Genomic DNA, 18,351 nt, shown 5'->3' with positions numbered 1-18,351 from the left:
TATCACTCAGATTTACAGATTGTCCCTTTCTAGATTCTACAGTAACATAACTCTTTAGTAGAAAACATACTCGAGGACCCGAAGAAACAATAAAAAATTCCAGTGCACAGAGACGTGGCAGGTAAAACCCCGAGTCCAGCAGAACTGCAGCTGAAGTGATAACACGCTCTTTTGCAATGTTTCCACATCTCCATTTGTCCGCTTGCACGCTGTGCCTCATCAGAGAGCAGATGTACAGTACATTCAGGCTTTGTTGTGATAAGAAATGGGATTACACGTCACAATGCATGTACACATTGTTGGGTGATAAAGAAAAATATATGATTGTGTGTGTTAGTGTGTGTGTGTGTGTGTGTGTGTGTGTGATAGCAGGATTTTCTGAAGTTATTGAGGCTAAACAGCTCATCATAATTTTGCTCAAAGAAAGAAAACTTCTGGAAAAATCCTGAAAACTGAGTTCAAATTCCCTTCTTCCTTCATCTTAAACATTTCTTCTACTCTCACTTGTACAATTTTGTGCAAATAGTCTTTTTAAAAAAAAGCCTAAATATTGCTCTCCAGGGTAAAAGGTGGCAACGGAAGGTAAATGATAAAAGAATGAATGAATGCATTATATGCAAAATTTATATAAATTTAAAATTTATTTTAAACTTTGATTTAAACATTGACTGGGGTCTCATATATTCAGTGGGACAAGTATTTGCTGTGTTCTGGTTTAATATGTAGCAGAATGGTTCACTGAATCTGTTGCTGAATGTCAGAGGTCCGCTGGCAGCTGGTGGAAGAAGATCAGCATTACTATTAACATGGCAATGAAGATAGAAGAGGTACATCTTTTAGTAAGCAGATAAACATTTATGTACTGTGTTTAGGTGCTTTTTTAAAGAAATTAAATAAACTAGTGGTAGCTCAGTGCTAAGATTCTGATTGGACGGTCATGGGTTCAAGCCCTAGTATTGCCAAGGTGCCACTGCTGGGCCCTTGAGCATGACACTTAATCCTCATTGCTCCTGAGGTGGTGTGTCATGGCTGACTGACCCCAGCTTTCGGACAACTGGGGTATGCGAAGAAAAATATTTTCCCTATTTTCCCGAATAGCAGTAAAAATTCAGTCTCTTTTCTCCAAACTTGTTGGTCATTGCCTGTAGATCATTATATACTTTTAATAATATCAGAAATCAGCAAGATCTTTGGAACATTGACATACAACATCTCACCAAAATCAGAGAAAATGTGTTTATCACAGTGTCTATTTGTCTTGTCCTAGTTTCCAAGAAAACAGCTGTTTAGGCACGCCAGTCACATCCCAGTGTTCATGTAAATGAGCTGGCTCATTCATTATTAAAGATATATTAAAGAAGTATAAAAAGCTGTGTAAGCCCCACATTCTTTTCTCTTTGGGCTGGAAAAACGAATGCTGGGACAAATGTAACATTCATGCAAGATGTATGAGTAAATTACATTGATCATCGTCGAAATGTTGCAAATACAAACAATAATGGTTTATTCAATTGTAATTTGTAAATGGAAAAATGTTAATTTTTGCTTTACTGCACAAATGGTCTCCTGAACTCTGAGTGTACAGGATCACAGTCAAGGTAGAAGTTATTATATACTTTAAAACTAGTATATAATTACATTTCAACAACTAATTCTTAGGAAATAGCAGGAAAGTAATACTTGTGTGTCATGCAATTCACTTTGAGCCAATAGAAGAGAAAGTACTGCAATGCAGTTTCAACCCTTGTGTGAGGCTTCTGTAATCCGACAGGGGGCGCTGCACAACAGCCGTTCCATGTAAAAAGTCAGCGTTTTGGTCCTGTTCAGAGTTAGAATCCATCTCAAAGTTAGAATTAGTCTAAATATGGAACCTAAATATGGAACTGTGATTTTTTTTTGTCCCTCTAGGTGTAATATCCGTTCCTCTAAATGCTCAATTGTTTGTATTATTATTAGCAAAGTAAATGAATCCATTTGCATATACCTAAACCTCCTTCTTTAACCCATCATCTTTTGCCTGTCCAGGAAGCGCTGCCTTCTGTCTGCTGGAATCTCCTCCACGCTGATGCCATGGTTACTCGCCCTGTGTGGCATCATATAACGAACACTTATGTTGTTGTAGCAGGAAGTAGCATTTATTAAGGTGTTTGTGTTGATAGAGAAGGTGGGTGTGTATGTTCTTCTCACCCTGGAGTAAGATCTGGTGGAATGGGCAGGGGTTTGGTGAATCCATCCCTCCCAACTAACCAAAACGTCTCCTCAACTCCTTTACCCTGATCACAAAAGATACATTTGAATCACTTGCATTAATTTAAGGCATAAAGCTGTTTCTCTTATACCACAAAAATGTGTCAGTGATTATGTTTATAGTTACAGTGGATGTTGTGGAACACCTGAGATAAGTACCTGGTATCCTTTATATTATGAATCTTTATCCATTATCTCTTAAGTTAATAAAATGTTTGGCATATGGTAATTATATGTCAATTAACAATATTTTATATCATCATGGGGAAACTGAACAATGCAGAAACTGACAAATGACCAGATGTTCCATTGTAATATGTTAAATGATTAAGACCAGTTGTTACTACAGAAATATTAGCACGTTAAAACGAGTGTTTAATACAGTATAATCCTTTAATATTAATCCAAGCTATATTTGCTCTTAGAGCTTTTTTGAAAAGAAAATGATTGCAGACCTTCTGATGAAGCAGATTAGAGAATTTAACAGCATTGTGGTGAAAAAAAGTGATGCACTGTGCAGTGTGTGTGTGTGTGTGTGTGTGTGCGTGCGTGTGCGTGCGTGTGTGTGCGTGTGTGTGCATGTTTTACCTTAAGTTCCGTTTTGCCCCTCGACGTTATCTGGTATCCAAGTTTGAGGTCTCTGAGGATGTCGACTGTGCTTTCGTTGACGTGGATTCTGTAAGCTGCAGGAGTCACAAGCAATGATATATATATATATATATATATATATATATATATATATATATATATATATATATATAATATTTTATTTTTTTATTTTTTCATTTTTTTATTTTTTATTGTCCTTAAGTACATGTTCATTAAAACCAAAAAAGGTGAAGCCTGGAGTGTCCAAACCTGGTCTGTAGCCTTCAGAATCACATCACATAACAATCACTGTGTTTGGTGCCCAAACATTTGGCCATTCTTTGTGAAATCTTATCACAGTTTGATACCATTTAATGAACATTCATCTTGGTTAGCACTTATTGACTCTACCTGTCCTAGTTCGAGCATGATGTGGGAAGTGGGAGCTCAGTGGTTAAGGCTCTGGGTTCCTGATCAGAAGGTCAGTGGTTCAAGCACCAGTGTTGCTAAGCTGCCACTTTTAGAGCCCTCGAGAAAACCCTTAACCCTCTGCACTCCAAGGGTGCTATATCATGTCTAACCCCTGTGTCATTCACTGAGCACCTGTTTCTATTTTGTCTGTCATTTTGAGAGATTTTTTTTCATTGTGTTGGTTGGTTTGGTTTATTTTGGCTTTTTGTAATAAATGTTGAACCTGCGCTTGTATCCGTCTGTCTGCAGTTCACTACACCTTGTGTTTCTGTGCAGAAGCTACTAAGTAACCAAGTGACCGAAAACTGTAACTACCAAAACTAATACTAAATTATGTATTAACTAAAGAAGGAAAAGTGACACAAAAACTCTTAATTGTATAACCAATGGTGCAGTGCACTGAAAAATTCAACCATAAAATCCATTTGCTTTTTACTGATCTTTTAAATATGGTCTCACAAATAACTTATGTTAAAAAGCATATGTGTGTGTGTGTGTGTGTGTGTGTGTGTGTGTGTGTGTGTGTGTGTGTGTGTGTGTCTTTGGTCCTAGACCTGGCAGGTTCAGGAGGAGAAAGAAAGGAGAACATGTTGTGTGAGGACACTACTTTACTTTTCTTTTAAAGCAGAATTTTCGTTCTAATTCGGCTTATAGCCTTAAAAGCTTACAATGTGCTCTACAGCTTAAACTCTCTAAGCCTGTCACAGAACACCCCCCCAACCACACTCACACACACACACACACACACACACACACACACACACACACACACACACACACACACACACACACACACATCCATCTGTATGCTTTTATAGACAGGTAAGTGTAAGTATATTCCCATTGCAATTTCTGATCTCCTCACGCTCACCTTAAACTGAAAAGTGTGATGGCTTGGAGTACTCACGCAACCCTGTGGATTCCATTCGAGACGCTGTGTTGACTGTGTCTCCGAACAGACAATACCTGGGCATCGTCAACCCGACCACTCCAGCTACTACTGGACCTAGAACACACATCCCGGTGCGCCCAGATTAACAGAATCATTGCAATCGGGTACAAACCAATGACTAATAAAAGGGTTTTCTTTAACAAGCTTACATATCCTGCACAATGTAACTTTTGCATACAGTTAAGTGTAAACTGAATACAACAGGGCAGTGAAGTGATTCAGCGCAGTGCAAATGCAGTTCAGGGTCCTTTGTGTTAATGGCGTTGCAGTAATGTCCTCAGGGACTGGGGACCTGGTGCTTAATTGGATGAGGAAGCTAATTGGATATCAGCTAGAGATTGTGTCTTACTCCAAATGGCTATCCATTACCAAATGAAAGAGGAAGAAAAAGTTTCTGGGTTCTTAAATGCGTGATAATAAGATACACTGCTATTTAAGTGATACATCTCATAGATCTCATTCATCTTGGAATACATTGATATCACGGCTAATATTTCATTCAGTAAATTGTTCCCAGGAGCCACTGGTAGGACTTATATTTCTTACTGTTGTAATAACCTCTCGTATGGGATTAGTTTTACTATAGTTACTGAATAATTTATCATGGCAGCAAGATGTAGAATAAATAACTTATATGTTTACTCCTTCATTCACATTTGTAACCCAAGTAGAGTCGTCTGATTTATAACTTAGGCACTTAAAGATATCATAAGTTCTGATAACTTATCTGATCTGATAACTCACAGTTGAGTCATGTTAAGATTTTTAACCAGATTTGGTTTGTACATGAAACAAAATTAGTGGCTAACCAGAATGAAGTCCAATACGGATTTTGACTTTGACGCTGGGCATGTGCCTCATTTTGAACGTGCCGATGCAGGACAGGATGTCCAGAGACATGTTGGCCATCTCGGCTGCGTGCCGGTTGCCGTTGCGTGTTGGAACCCCCGACGCCACCATGTACGCATCACCGATGGTCTCGACCTGCCAGTCCATAAAGTATAGAAGGACATGAGGACCACGGCAATTCAATCGTGAACATCTCTGTGTATTATTGTGTTTTTCTGTTAGATAATCCCAACATAGATCCAGTGCCAGGAATCCCCCACTGGCAGCAAATTTGAGCATAAAAACCCTCATAACCTGTTTAAAGATTTTGTTGCCATTTCATGACGCAAAAATGTATCATTCTCATTATGAATCCAATGACAGTGGATTTCAGTTTCTTAATTGACACACTCACCATAAAAAGACTGTACCATGTTTAGGATGACCGTAATAAATGCAAACCTTATATGTTGTATTTGATGATATGTTTTAATGTAACAATACCTTGTAGACATCATGCATGCCAATGATAGAGTCAAAAAGCGTATAGAGGTCGTTTAGGAGGTCCACCACTTCAATGGGTTCGCTCAGGGATGAGATGGTGGTAAAGCCCACAATGTCACTGAAGTACAGCGTTGCCTCAGCAAAATGCTCTGGTGTTACCGGCTTCCCTTTCTTTAGAGCCAGAGCAACAGACCTGGTTACAGTAGGAGAGAAATAAAATGACAGAATTACCAGAAATAATTGCCTCCATTGTTTTTTTTGTTTAAGAGACACTGACTTTGGCAGCATCTGGGCCACAAGAGCATCCGTTTTCTGTCTCTCGACTTCCAGCTCCTCAGTCCTCTCACGGATCAAGTCCTCCAGATTGGTGGAGTACTGCTCCAGCATGCGCAGCATCGAGTCAATTATGTTGGTCTTTTTACCTTTACTGATGGTCTTAAACTGAAGCAGAGAATGAAAGCACAGGGGTTTATAAGCTAAGCATAGAACGTAGTAGAACGTGTAGACTTTTCACACATAAGCTTTAATACTAAAAACTATTCTGAAAGCCAGTATTGTGATTCTGTGTGTATTTGCTTGTGTCCAAGTTTGTGGTGTGATGAAGCAGAATTTCTGTTACCACTCCAATCCTTGCATCTATAGTCTTTTTACTATCCCCTCGTTTTTCACTTATATCTGTATGTATTTGTACCTGTTTAAAGATCTCCTCGAACGAGGGCCTCTGTTCTGGATCTTCGCTCCAGGCCTGCTTCATGATCTGAATGACCTCCAGTGGAGCTTCGTCCACTGAGACAGAGGGTCGACAGAGCGGAGGAGGATTGCGTACCCTATCTACGATCTCTGCACATAGCACGACCGAACTCACGTATTAGTAATATTACAGACGGAGCGTTCCGATGACTCACATTGACAAAATGTGGGCTAAAATAAACGTATAAGTGCGTAAAACCTTTTGCAGGCATGTCCAGCATGCAGAAGGGAGCCGAGCGAGAGATGACCTCCTGCATGATGATGGCAAAGCTGTAGACGTCGCCCTTGTTCGTGCCATCGTTCAACACGCTCATGCTCCTCCTCAAGAGTTCTGGGGCTGTCCACAGCTGATCTGCAGATCGAGAAAGATGATGTAATGCTCCACCGGATTTCTAAAGGAGGATTCTTTGGTCCAATGTTTGCATGAATGCGTATTTATTCAGCTGCTTCACCAACAATTCTTGTATTCAATACAGTATCAATCTCCTTGCTATGCCCTTAATTATCATATTAAGAAAGTTATGGATGAGGCCATGATGGTCGTCAGTAAATTTTTCAACTCATAATCAGGAAACAAACATTATAAAAAAAAGACGTAAAGTACATATGTACATATGCTTAGCCCAAATTAGTGTTTAGTTTTTTGTATTTTAATTTGAAAGATCCTGAGCCCAATATCTCTTTCTACCTCCTTCTTACCCTCTGGTTTGCTGTCATCCTGGGTGACGTTTAGGGAGCTCAGGATTTTGTTCAAACCATAATCTGTCACCTTGAGAACGAACCGGCCATCTACCACGCAATTTCGAGACTTCAGACGTCCATGAATGACACCCCGATTATGCAGATACTTCATTCCCTGAAAGACAACGACAGAAGAAAGGCAGAGATAAAGTGTTTAAAATGAGAACAGGAAATCTTTTTGGTTTGGACTACCATTTAAACCAGCTGAGACTGACAAATTTCCAATCTGATGAATTGCTAATGAATTATTAATCTTGAATTTACTACATATTGATATGTAGTAGTGAAGTGCAGTGAGGACAGTTAACAAATAGAAAAAACTGCTAATTCTTTATCATATATTTACTGATATATTAGTGTCTGTGTCAGAATCATCTCTATTGCCAAGTTTCTTTTGCACACTGGACTTTGAGGATAAACAACCTATTAATCAATATTCAAAATGCTCTGGCACTGGTACCATAACTCCAACTGACTGTATAAGACTGTAGAAAGGGCATTAGTCAGTTCTCACTCTCCAGTGTTTCTAACGTTCTTATGATTTATAATCACACACTTAGTGTCACCCAAATCAGGATGGGTTCCCCTTTTTTGAGTCTGGTTCCTCTTAAGGTTTATATATATATATATATAATTTATTTTCTTTCTCACATTCTCTCTCTCTCTCTCTCTCTCTCTCTCTCTCTCTCTCTCTCTCTCTCTCTCTCTCTCTCTCTCTCTTTCTTTCTCATACCCTGATCAGGTCCATAAGCAGGGAAGATTTGAACATCCAGTCGAGTCTCATTTCTTCATTATTAAGTAGATCCTCCAGGCTGCCTCTGGTGCAATGTTCGGTCACAATGCCGAATAACCCCGAGTCCAGAAACAGTCCCAGGAACAGGTTTAAGTTCTCCTGACGCATGTCCCTCAGCTGTAATTGCAAAGAGAAACATCTCAGCTGTCTGCTCTCATTGTAGGTCATTTATCAATCATTCTCTCACCATCTGCTTATAGTGAGTGTGTTTCACTGTTGTCAGGTAACCGATTCATAAATGACATTTTTTTCCTCTCTTTTTTTAACCTCTTACCTTAATGAAGATGGCTTGTGTGCTGTCACTGATCTCTGTGACTGTTTCTCCATTTTGGCATTTCTTCAACCAAACCCAGTCACCCTGCCAACACATATGTAACAGCACACAGACTTTTTTTCTTCAGTACATTGTCTTCACAGAATATTGTACCATAAACAGCAAATTTACTTTATTAAATACACCTTAAAAGTACAGTCAAATTAGCAGACCTCAAATACAGCCACATTGGAGATTTCAGGGGTGGATGTGAAGTAGCTTCTTCCTGAGACCGAGTGATGAGGGGTTTTCTCGTCTAACTGACTCTTCATCATACTGTCTTCATTTAGCTTCTATAGACAGATACAAAAATGTTCATCACTGATATATACCTCCTGAAGGATCAAGTCAAGTCAAATATATACATATTATGGGATGAGATTAAATAACTAATGTATCCAATTTTATTAGTTTACAAATGTAAATAAATACAGGACAGACCAATAGAATATAGATATAGAAAGTTATACAGTCAGTGTGGTATGGAATTACTAACCCTCTTGCTCAGTTGTGTGTTAATAAAGACCAGGTCATCCAGTGTGAGCACAATCTTAGGGGGGGTTGACATACCTCCCCCTCCAAACCCTCCCAACACAGTGAGTTGTCCCGTCATTCTATGTACACAGAAAACACAGACAAACGCAAAACTGTATCAATCACAATATATTTCAGAACTCTAAAATGTAGAAAGAGCAAAAGTACAGACAACAAATATGAAATTCAGAATGTATGTGATAAGAAATACTCCCAATATTTCCAAATAAACAAAAATGGGCTTAGCATTGAGCTGCTCCATTCCTGAGACGTTCTAGTAAAGTCTATTCTCATGTGTATTTGAATGGGCAGAGACCCAAAAACCAGAAAAATAGATCAACAATCCAATGGCGTAACATTTGGCACCAGAGGAGAAATAGTTTCACAGATTGTATGAGATTTATATATGTAATTGTATAGAATAAAAATAGAACTGGACTACTGACTAAAGATATAAGCTCTTACTTTACATGGTAGAGGAAAACACTTGCAGCAATTAAAGCACAGAAAAGGAGACAAAGGAAAAAGAAAGTCACTCCATCCATTCCTGTCCAAAAAAATAAAGAAAGGTGGAAGAAAAGCTTTGAACATACAGCAACAATTGAAGATGAAGATGAAGAGTTCCAGTAAAAAAGCAACACAAAAACGCTAGCAATAAATTACATGCTAATTTATTCTTATAATATAGTGATACAATGTAGCATATTAATATACTAATATCATTCTTTATTGTAGCTTTAAAAATGTTTTCAGTCCTTGTTTTTATACTGAATTACATTTTCCATTTATATTGCACCCATTCTTAAGAAGAAATATAAAGCAATTGGCCATTGTGGCCTGTTTTACCGCCACTGCAGGCCACGTAGCTGCTGAACCAGCAGTTGGGGTCAGTGCTGGGTGAAGCACCTGCAAAGTGGATGGATTTCCCCATGTACTTGAGTGCACCAACTTTCCCATATGTGTGTGGTGCCTCCAGGATGTGAGTTCTCTGGAGGCTGGCCCCAGTGCCATCTGTGTCCAGCACCACATAGCTTGCCTGCATGCCCTCGCCGTCGCTGCCTGCCGAGATGGCTTGATTGAAGCCTTTGAACTTGAAGCCGCCATCGTTCTGAGCCAGAGCTTCACCTGTCACCCATCGGCCTCCTCCGGCCAACCTACTTAATTCTGTTGCCATTGCTGCGTAGTATAGCATGTTGTAGATGGTGCCAAAGAACGGGGAGACCTTCAGAGATACAGATAATATTTTTAGATCAAATTTAACTAACATCAGTTCAATTGTATTTACGTATTGTTGTATGCTATAGCTCTCAATAAGCTTCAAGAGTAGGCAACCCCCCAAATCTCACTTGATCAGGCTCTGCACTGCTGCGAATCTCATAGTTGCTTTGGGCTTCTCTGAAAGCTTCGTAGAAGTTCTGCTGTCCTTGGTCCATGGTGATGGTGAGGACTCCGTCGTACGCCCGCCGCAATTGGGTGTCATTAGCGAGTACAGAGTAGGTCACATTTTTATACGGCAGAGCATAGAGTAGGGTGTCATATGTCATGAAGATGTAACCACGATCTATCATACGCATATGCATTGCTGTAGTTAGTAGCTGGTATTGAGCCTGTCCACCCATAAGAACCGAGTGCATGCACATGATGACCACTGCAGGGACAGACAGATAAATAAACAGCAGGTTGAGGATGATCCAGTTGAGTCAGCACAATGTATTTTTTAATATCAAGTAAACAGGGTTTGGAAAATGAAATCAAAACAACTGAAGTTTATGCAGTACTTAAAAAACTGCATAAATTCAAAGGTATTTTGCAAATGCAGTATACTAATACAACCCCAATTCCAAATAAGTTGAGACACTGTGTGAAATGTTAATAAAAACAAAATGCAATGGTTTGCACATCCAATTTGAATTTGATGGCCTCTGCAGGTGTAAAGAAACTTTCTACAGGGCCTTGTTTATAACTGTGTAGCATCCCGTCTTCTGTCTGTATACATCTGGAAACTGAGGAGACCAATTGCTGAAGTTTTGAGAAAAGAATGTCACCTCATTAGTTGCAAAATGTTTCTCCAACTGTTTAATTTGAAAAACATTTACTTTTTCAGTTTTTTGTTGCTCAGTCCAACCTTTTTGAGACGTGGTGGAGCTATGAAATTAAAAATTACCTTATTTGTTCATTACAATGATGAATTTCTTCTGTTTGAACATCTGATTTGTTTTCTATGTTCTATTGTGAATGAAATATCAGTTTATGAGATTTGCAAATCATTGCATTCTGTTTTAATTTACATTTTACTCTGTGCCAACTTTTTTGGAATTGGGATTGTATTTCAAGAAATTGGAAACCTGAAATTCCTTTACAGACTGATTTGATTTTTATTGGGTTGATGTTCCAAATCAAACAAATGTTTAATTGTTAACAGTGATAAAGATGCCTGAATAATCAAATACATGATGTTTATCAGTACAAATACCCAAAGTATCTTGTAAGTAAATCTGTTGTAACTACAGACCTCTCACACGATCTGCGTTTCTGATTTTCTCCAGGGCTTTTCGGGGCCCATTGTCATCCGTCTTCATGGAGATCACAGTGCTGACAGGTAAGCCAAGGGTACGCAGTGATGCAGCAAGTTCCAGCCCAGTTGCCTCCCATATGTCAGTTTGCTCTGACACAATGGCTACATGTGCCCAGTGAAAGAAGCGCAGTACTGCAAACAGCACCCGGGAGGAAAGTGGCAGAGGCCGTAGGAATGTTGGATGTGTCCTATCATCCATGTTGGCTTTCAGGCAAGCCCATGACAGGATGCCCGCATTCCAGTTTTTGGCCAGAAGAGCAGCAGAGGTGCAGTATCCTGGGTTGGCTGGCCCAAGAAAAGCAGAGCCATACCCTTCCAACTCAATGAAGCGGGCCAAAGCCCTGGAAGTCTGACAGTCTTCATTGATCAAAGTGTAATCATACCAGTATCCTTTATTAAGGTGGGGGTCTTTGTTGATGCGGGCCATAGCTAGTCGGGCAGCCAAGTCAGGCAGGGCTTTTGAGTACATGGGGTCACATTTCCAGGGTCCCACCAAGGCAATCTTGAAAGTAGCACCCCAAGCCTCACATGGTAAATAACAGACTATGAGCAGAGGCAGGAGAAACCAATTCCTTCTCCAACAATGCCTATGCAATAAAGAGTTTGAATATATTGTTGCATGAGTCCAAGTGAGTGGGTGTTCATTTGTTCGTTTTTGTTTTCTTCTCCATTCTACATGAGATTCCGCATGCCATCGTGGATGATGTGACTGCCAGAGGAAGTTAGAGTCTCCGTGGACAGTCATTTTCTCTCCCCTGTCACAAGTTAGGAAATTTCAATCGGTTTTGCCAGAGGACCAAATGCATGTGTTAGATCCTAACAGAGATATCAATCAATAGAAACGAGAAAGGTTAGAGATGTATAAAAACCAAAGACAGTCACATTTTCAAAATTCATACTAAGATTCTGTATCTTTTTTTTTCTAATGGGGTTCACCATCAATATTTATGCTAACAAAATAATAATGTTTACCCTTTAATATTATGTGACAATCTGTCATTTATCTCAAGGAAATGTTAAGGTCTAGCTTCATACAAAACGTAAAGAGTTTAATAAGGTGAAACTCTAAAGCTCTGGCTATTGCCATGGCTATTGTCTGTCCTAATCGTCAAGCATGGGTCGACTGGCACGACTAGCTTTATTTAAGTTGGTGAAATTAGCTAAGACTTCATTGTGTGAGGATTTTAGGTATTTATGGAACTATTCCATGCATCTATGAGTACCATATTGTAAATTGTGAAAAATATCTTAAAATTTGCATTAAATGGGTCTGATTATATATACATACATACATACATGTATTTTATGTCATATATAATAACCTTTACATTTAATGTTATATACATATACCAATATACATCGATAGATACAGAGATAGATAGTTAACACAAGATTAAAACAATCTTTTGAAAGAAAAGTCATTTTAATACAAACTGATGTGAAGAGTGACAGGTTTCACATAACTAGTAATATACCAGTAAATAATTAGCTGACAACGCTAGTTTTAAAAAATAAAATGTGATTTACTGTTAGGTCACAATGCTTTAAATTTAGCCACCTATAATTTTAGAACAGTGAAGAAGACAATCATGCTAACCTGATTTGATGTGTGAAAAAAAAGGCCTTCTGGGGAGAACCTTCCATCAGTACCCTGGAGTCTGGGGAACGCCAGAGTTTAAATAAAACTTCTCTCTTCAAGCAATAAAAAAAGGAAAGTGTGATAAAAAAAAAAAAGTCCAAACTAGGTTAGAAATGTTATATTTTCCAAAGAATGTTTCATTCTCTGGCAGGTAAGAAATCAGAAAATCCCTTAATTGGTGCCTGTAATTACAGAGATATTGTTTCTTGAAGTTTGAGGCTCTGTCCTGGACTAGGTCTTTCCCCAAACCGAGGTGCCTTTTGGGGCCGAGTAGGTAGAGCAAACGCTTCTCTGAGTTCTGGCTCTTACCAGGAATAAACAGGTTTAGCAAAGGAGAGATGAAGAGAGAGAGAGAGGGCAAGTGGAGGACAAAGGAGGGGTGGATGAAAGCCGAGTCCGAGTGGTGACTTTTTGACCTTCTTTAGTGTTTAATCCGCACAGCCTTTCCGATACAGTGACTTGCTAAATAGAATAAAAAAAAGAATGTCCAACTTCTTGAGAGTTTGTCTTATAGTTTATAATTGGGTAAATTGAATAGGTTTGTTAGCACAAACCTGTTGTCAGAATAGTCTGGAAAAGTCTAAACCTCAAAATACCAAAACCCTGATATTTGTAAGCAATATGGCTCCCATAACAATGAGTTCTAATGGGGTGAAGGTTAATTTGTTGAAAACAGCTCAAACTTGTGGGCTGTGTTCATCAGTAGGGTTCCAGGAGGGATTCATTTATAATAGTCTTTGTATAAATAACAAATCAAGGGCTTTGCAAATGCTCTTACTGTATGTACCTAATAAAGATTGTGTTTGGGAGCTCTTATAGATACAGGCTGTAAAATGCCACCTTTAGGAAGGTAAACTTACCTGTCAACTCCTCGACAGGAGACAGACATGTGTTAGAACCCTTTATCAGTCATTAGTGGCCCTGCAGATAAATCAGCTTTATTCCCAGAACTCTCTAATCTGATGGGCCTTCTCTCCCTCTAATATGCACCTTGCTGTGAAAACACATTTCTCTGCAAGCCTTAACCCATGCACATGATCGGTGAATTCTCCGAACAACTGAATAATTTCAGGTTTATCACATGGAGTATAATTTTTGTGTTCTTGGCAAATATCCATTGATCAGGAACATTTACAAAAGCATTAATTAAATGTATAATAGGGTATAATAATTACTTTTCCATGATTCTTAATGTAGAACCATCCGTTCATACTGTCTGATTAATTTGCCTCCTGTTCGTCCCATTAAAGAAACTGTAGACTCATTGTAGACTGCATTTGATTAAACATAGAGACTTTGGCCCAGATGGATCATGGCTAATACTGGTTTTTGATGTAAAATCAGAAGCCGTATGCAATTCTGGATATCCATAGACTTTGTTATGTTTTTTTCTCACTTGGCCCATGGTCTGTGTGTGAGTGTTCCACTGTCGGGACTAATATGGTCCAGTTGGTCTAATAGGATTAGAGAGCTTGGGATGTGCTATACTAATCTTCAACCTGCAAGCCACTTACAGGCCATCAGCAGAAAGAAAGAGGAAAGGAACGGCAAAAACTATTTGCTACTCAAACTTTGAATTTAGATGCATTGTAGAGAGAGACCGAGAGAGAGAGAGAGAGAGAATGAGAATGAGAATGAGAAATAGAGAGAATTGCAGATATTTTTGGAGATAATTTTCTGTATGTAAATGTAATAAGATTGCACATTATCGGAGGGCATCCTTCACATTTTCTCATAGAAAATAATGGCTTATTGTGTTTGTTGTTTAACTTACTTCAGTGAGTTACCGTTCATTTGATGTGCCAATTTTATTTGACCGAAACAAAAATATTTAGTCAAGTTCTTTTAGTTACACAGTTGTTGTACAAAATCCCATAAGTCACATACTTTATGAATTAATGTCACTGCAGAACCTTTTTTCCTGATTTTACCACATGACTTTGGGCTCTAATAAATGCACAAGGGTTGACAGATATAAGTTGTTTGTCATATTACAATCTCACCTGTCAAGAGTTCAAGATTATAGATATGTCAGGCAGCAATTGAACAGTTAATTCTCAAAGCTGATGTGTTGGAAGCAGGAATAATAGGCATGTTTGAGGGATCTGAGTGACTTTGACAGGTCAATCCTTAATGAACAGATGACTGTGTTAATGTATCTCCAAAATGTCAGATCTTATGGGGTGTTCCATGAATGTACCAAAGCTGCAGAGATGCCACCAGGATGCCCTTTTAGAAAAAAGCAAGCCAGTGGAAGCATTGTTGCTTTGGGCAATGATACTTTGACATTTATCACCTTCTTAGCCATTATTACAGCACAAATACACTTCAGGAATGGATTGAAAAACAATAAAAAAGTATTGCATTTTTGACCTCCGGGTTCCCCAAATCTCACTCTGATCAATCGTCGGTAGGATATGTAATACAAACAGATCCGTTCAATGAAGTCCCCAACTTACAGTATTTAAATAGTCTGCTGCTAATATCTTGGTGCCAGATACCAGAGCACACCTTCAGAGGCCTTGTGGAGTCCAGACCTTGAGCGTTTGGAGTTGTTTAAGTAGAAAAATTTGACCTACACAATATTCAGCAGGTTGTTTTAATGTCATGTAGGTGATAATTATACTAATCATGACTAAATTGCTGCTGGACCAGAGGACCATTGACCCCAGTATTTCTCTTATACTTTTTTGATTATTCCATCAATCATTCTTCTGCATCCTAGAAAAAGGTGTATTTATGATTCAAACATGTAAACATGATCATTAATAAAAAAAATTAAAAATCACAATAAATCAACAATTTAGTACATCAACATTTTACAAATTTATATAGAACAATTAGCTTTGTACACAAAAATCGTGATTACAAACTATGATTAAACAAAATTGATTGCAAATCATTTACCATCACCATTAATTCAATGTATTTTTATTAAAAAGAGTAAAATATTTTTTTATACTAAGAAGCACAATGTAACTTATATTGTGTTATTTAACTTTACTACAGGAGACTTATTTCTATTTGATCTCTTACAGACTGATTTTACTGCGGAATTCTTAACAGACTCTGGTTATTATCCACTATAGTACAACTTTGTGCAGCTTCAGTCAGTCTGTCCATATTCCATATCATATTAGAAAAAATCAAAGCTCTACCAAAGCATCTTAGCTGAAGACAACGGAAGCAGAAATATGTGTTGCACTTGGGGCATTTAATGTTGGGACAGCCTTGTCCATTGTGTGTGAGCAGAGCGTTGCATCTAGGACAGGCCCTGAAATAGGGACATCCAAATGCCGAACTGTTGCGATCACTGATTCGTGTGTCTGAGAGCAGAGCAGCCCGGAGAGCGCAGTTCTGCAGTGTGCAGCTGCTGCTAGATGAAGCGCTCTGTGGCCACTCTCGCTGACAATCCCAGCAGAAGCGAAACACACGACGTTTGACTTTGGAACACAATTTGCAGGGAACACACTGTGCCTTCGAGCTCGTGGCAACTTCCTGATGGCAACCTGGACACTGTAGGGAAGGGAGGAAAAGATCTAAATCAATGTGCAAACTAATTTTTTTACGTACTGCATCAGCACACATATTAAACCCAATATGTTTACATTAGAGCTCATTTAGTCATCATCAATAGCAGTTTATATTTAACTTAACTTTTTACTGAAAGTTTAGAATAGTTCCCTTAAATCAACCTGTAAGTTTATTTTGGACCATTCTCAGCCTAGAACCTGTTCTGCTGAATCAGCAATATTGTCTGATTACATTGGTTAAAGAAATACTCCCAATATAAACCCAAAAAATCCTGGTTTGGAATTTAGCCTTATTTACTTACTTACTTGCGTCACCGCTAAGCACCCAATTCTGTATGGTGCACTTAAATAGCTCTTATTAACTTAAGTCTTTCTCTCAGTTCTCTACTAAGCTGAGAACCTGGAAATAGCAGTTACTAAATGCTGTGATGTCACTCATGGAGCACCGAGATCACCTTTGGCTTGGGCGTACAATGGCTCATGACCGATCCTTCTTGACAGCACCTACAGATCAGACAGGCAGAGAAAATGGTGACATTTTTAAGAGGAATGAAATGAAGAGCACAAGTTATAAGAGCAAAGATAAGAAGAATCTGATTGGACATTTACAACTGGCCCGAACTGGATTAACAAAAACAGCTTGGATTAATATCAATATTTTGTCTGGTCAGCCATTTAATAACAGCTGCAATAAAATCACAATCCAAAAGAGGTATTGATTTCCTGTAGTAGGATTAAGGTACAATGAGGAAGTTCTAAATGGAACGATCTTATCAAATCACTAGGAAACATAATTCTGGTTTTCAACACCTCGTGAGAAAATGAAAGCTATTTCTGTTTATGCTGCGCCATTGAACGCCAACTGGAAAAACAAGCGCATGAACATAAACAACATAAATGTAACCCTGGGTCCTGTACCAGTCTTGATATACTGTAAACAAGACAACTGGAACTTTTTAATTCTATTGGCTAATAGTGAATGATGTTTGTATAGCCTATAAAAATCACCAAAGTAGCCTAATAAATGGTCAAACTAGAATAGACATTTTATATAAACAATGATCATTGGATTGACCTTCGAAAACTTCATCCAGGTGCAAACACTTAAAGAGGAAAAAAACACTTAAGAAGCTGAAAGTATTGAAAAACCCCACATTAGGTTCTGTAGGCTACTAAACATGAAACCTAAGGTATAGCATTGGTCCTTAAATAAGTTTTAGAAAACACTCACGTTACCATGTAACTGAAGGTAGAAAAGGCAAAACAAGGCAGCGACTCGTTAGTTGAGCTGTGAGTGTTACTGACTCTGAAGCTTCATGTGATAGGTTGGAAATGAAGAAACTGTGTTAAAGTTTGAAGAAATTCCTACCTGTTACTCAGTAAAGAGCTTCGTCACACACAAGCTTCGGGTAAAACTAATGTGGATGCAGGAGTAAATATTTTCTACCATGAAAACAAGCAGGGGATTTCCTGCACGATTTACACTTTCACTTTCTCTTCCAAATTTAATAAGTCTGCCATCTAGCTCATGTTTGTGCAGGTTTTACAAGCAGGAGGTCTGATCAAAAAGGCAGCAATTGAACAGTTAATTCTCAAAGCTGATGTGTTGGAAGCAGGAATAATAGGCATGTTTAAGGGATCTGAGTGACTTTCACAGGTCAATCCTTAATGGACAGATGACTGTGTCAATGTATCTCCAAAATGTCAGATCTTATGGGGTGTTCCATGTACATAGCGGTTATTACTTACCAAAGCTGCAGAGATGCCACCAGGATGCCCTTTTAGAAAAAAGCAACAGTGGAAGCAGTGTGTTGCTTTGGGCAATGATACTTTGACTTTTATCACCTTCTTCTTCTTAGCCATTATTACAGCGAAAATACACT

The 18,351-nt window shown here is 38.6% G+C and overlaps 1 protein-coding gene and 1 long non-coding RNA gene across 3 annotated transcripts; both read right to left on the bottom strand.

Annotated features, from left to right (window-relative positions):
• Nucleotides 1-622: 622 nt before the first annotated feature.
• On the bottom strand, nucleotides 623-13,262 carry gucy2d (guanylate cyclase 2D, retinal). 2 transcript variants are annotated; one of them, XM_046839909.1, is made up of 20 exons: nucleotides 12,894-13,262; nucleotides 11,234-12,112; nucleotides 10,068-10,369; nucleotides 9,568-9,943; nucleotides 9,187-9,268; nucleotides 8,684-8,801; nucleotides 8,361-8,480; nucleotides 8,149-8,232; nucleotides 7,815-7,991; nucleotides 7,040-7,196; nucleotides 6,540-6,692; nucleotides 6,282-6,430; nucleotides 5,868-6,031; nucleotides 5,591-5,783; nucleotides 5,068-5,242; nucleotides 4,214-4,312; nucleotides 2,836-2,930; nucleotides 2,188-2,273; nucleotides 1,985-2,083; nucleotides 623-775 (listed from the first exon to the last, which is right to left on the bottom strand). In XM_046839909.1, the coding sequence occupies exons 2-19, from the start codon at nucleotides 12,039-12,041 to the stop codon at nucleotides 1,999-2,001; spliced, it is 3,423 nt and encodes a 1,140-aa protein (XP_046695865.1). In that variant the 5' UTR covers nucleotides 12,042-12,112; nucleotides 12,894-13,262; the 3' UTR covers nucleotides 623-775; nucleotides 1,985-1,998. The 2 variants fall into 2 exon arrangements, with proteins under 2 accessions (XP_046695865.1, XP_046695866.1); XM_046839910.1 differs by having other exon boundaries at nucleotides 688-1,819.
• Nucleotides 13,263-14,750: 1,488 nt separating this feature from the next.
• LOC124378756 lies at nucleotides 14,751-17,828 on the bottom strand. Its single transcript, XR_006924295.1, has 3 exons — nucleotides 17,705-17,828; nucleotides 16,924-16,972; nucleotides 14,751-16,451 (listed from the first exon to the last, which is right to left on the bottom strand). It is a non-coding gene; the product is annotated as an uncharacterized LOC124378756 (long non-coding RNA).
• Between the last annotated feature and the right edge of the window lie 523 nt (nucleotides 17,829-18,351).

Source organism: Silurus meridionalis, chromosome 25 (assembly GCF_014805685.1).
Source record: "Silurus meridionalis isolate SWU-2019-XX chromosome 25, ASM1480568v1, whole genome shotgun sequence".
Taxonomy (NCBI): domain Eukaryota; kingdom Metazoa; phylum Chordata; class Actinopteri; order Siluriformes; family Siluridae; genus Silurus; species Silurus meridionalis.
Note: the sequence above shows the minus strand (reverse complement) of the source record. Positions and strands in the feature narration are given on the sequence as shown.

What these genes read in the sequence shown, in the direction of transcription:
- gucy2d (XM_046839909.1), bottom strand. Translation starts at nt 12,041, where the DNA reads ATGACTGTCCACGGAGACTCTAACTTCCTCTGGCAGTCACATCATCCA. An exon ending in CTACGTGGCCTGCAGTGGCG is followed by an intron (nt 9,269 to 9,567) that starts GTAAAACAGGCC and finishes TTTTTTGGACAG; the next exon opens with GAATGGATGGAGTGACTTTC. An exon ending in CCAATGTGGCTGTATTTGAG is followed by an intron (nt 8,233 to 8,360) that starts GTCTGCTAATTT and finishes ATGTGTTGGCAG; the next exon opens with GGTGACTGGGTTTGGTTGAA.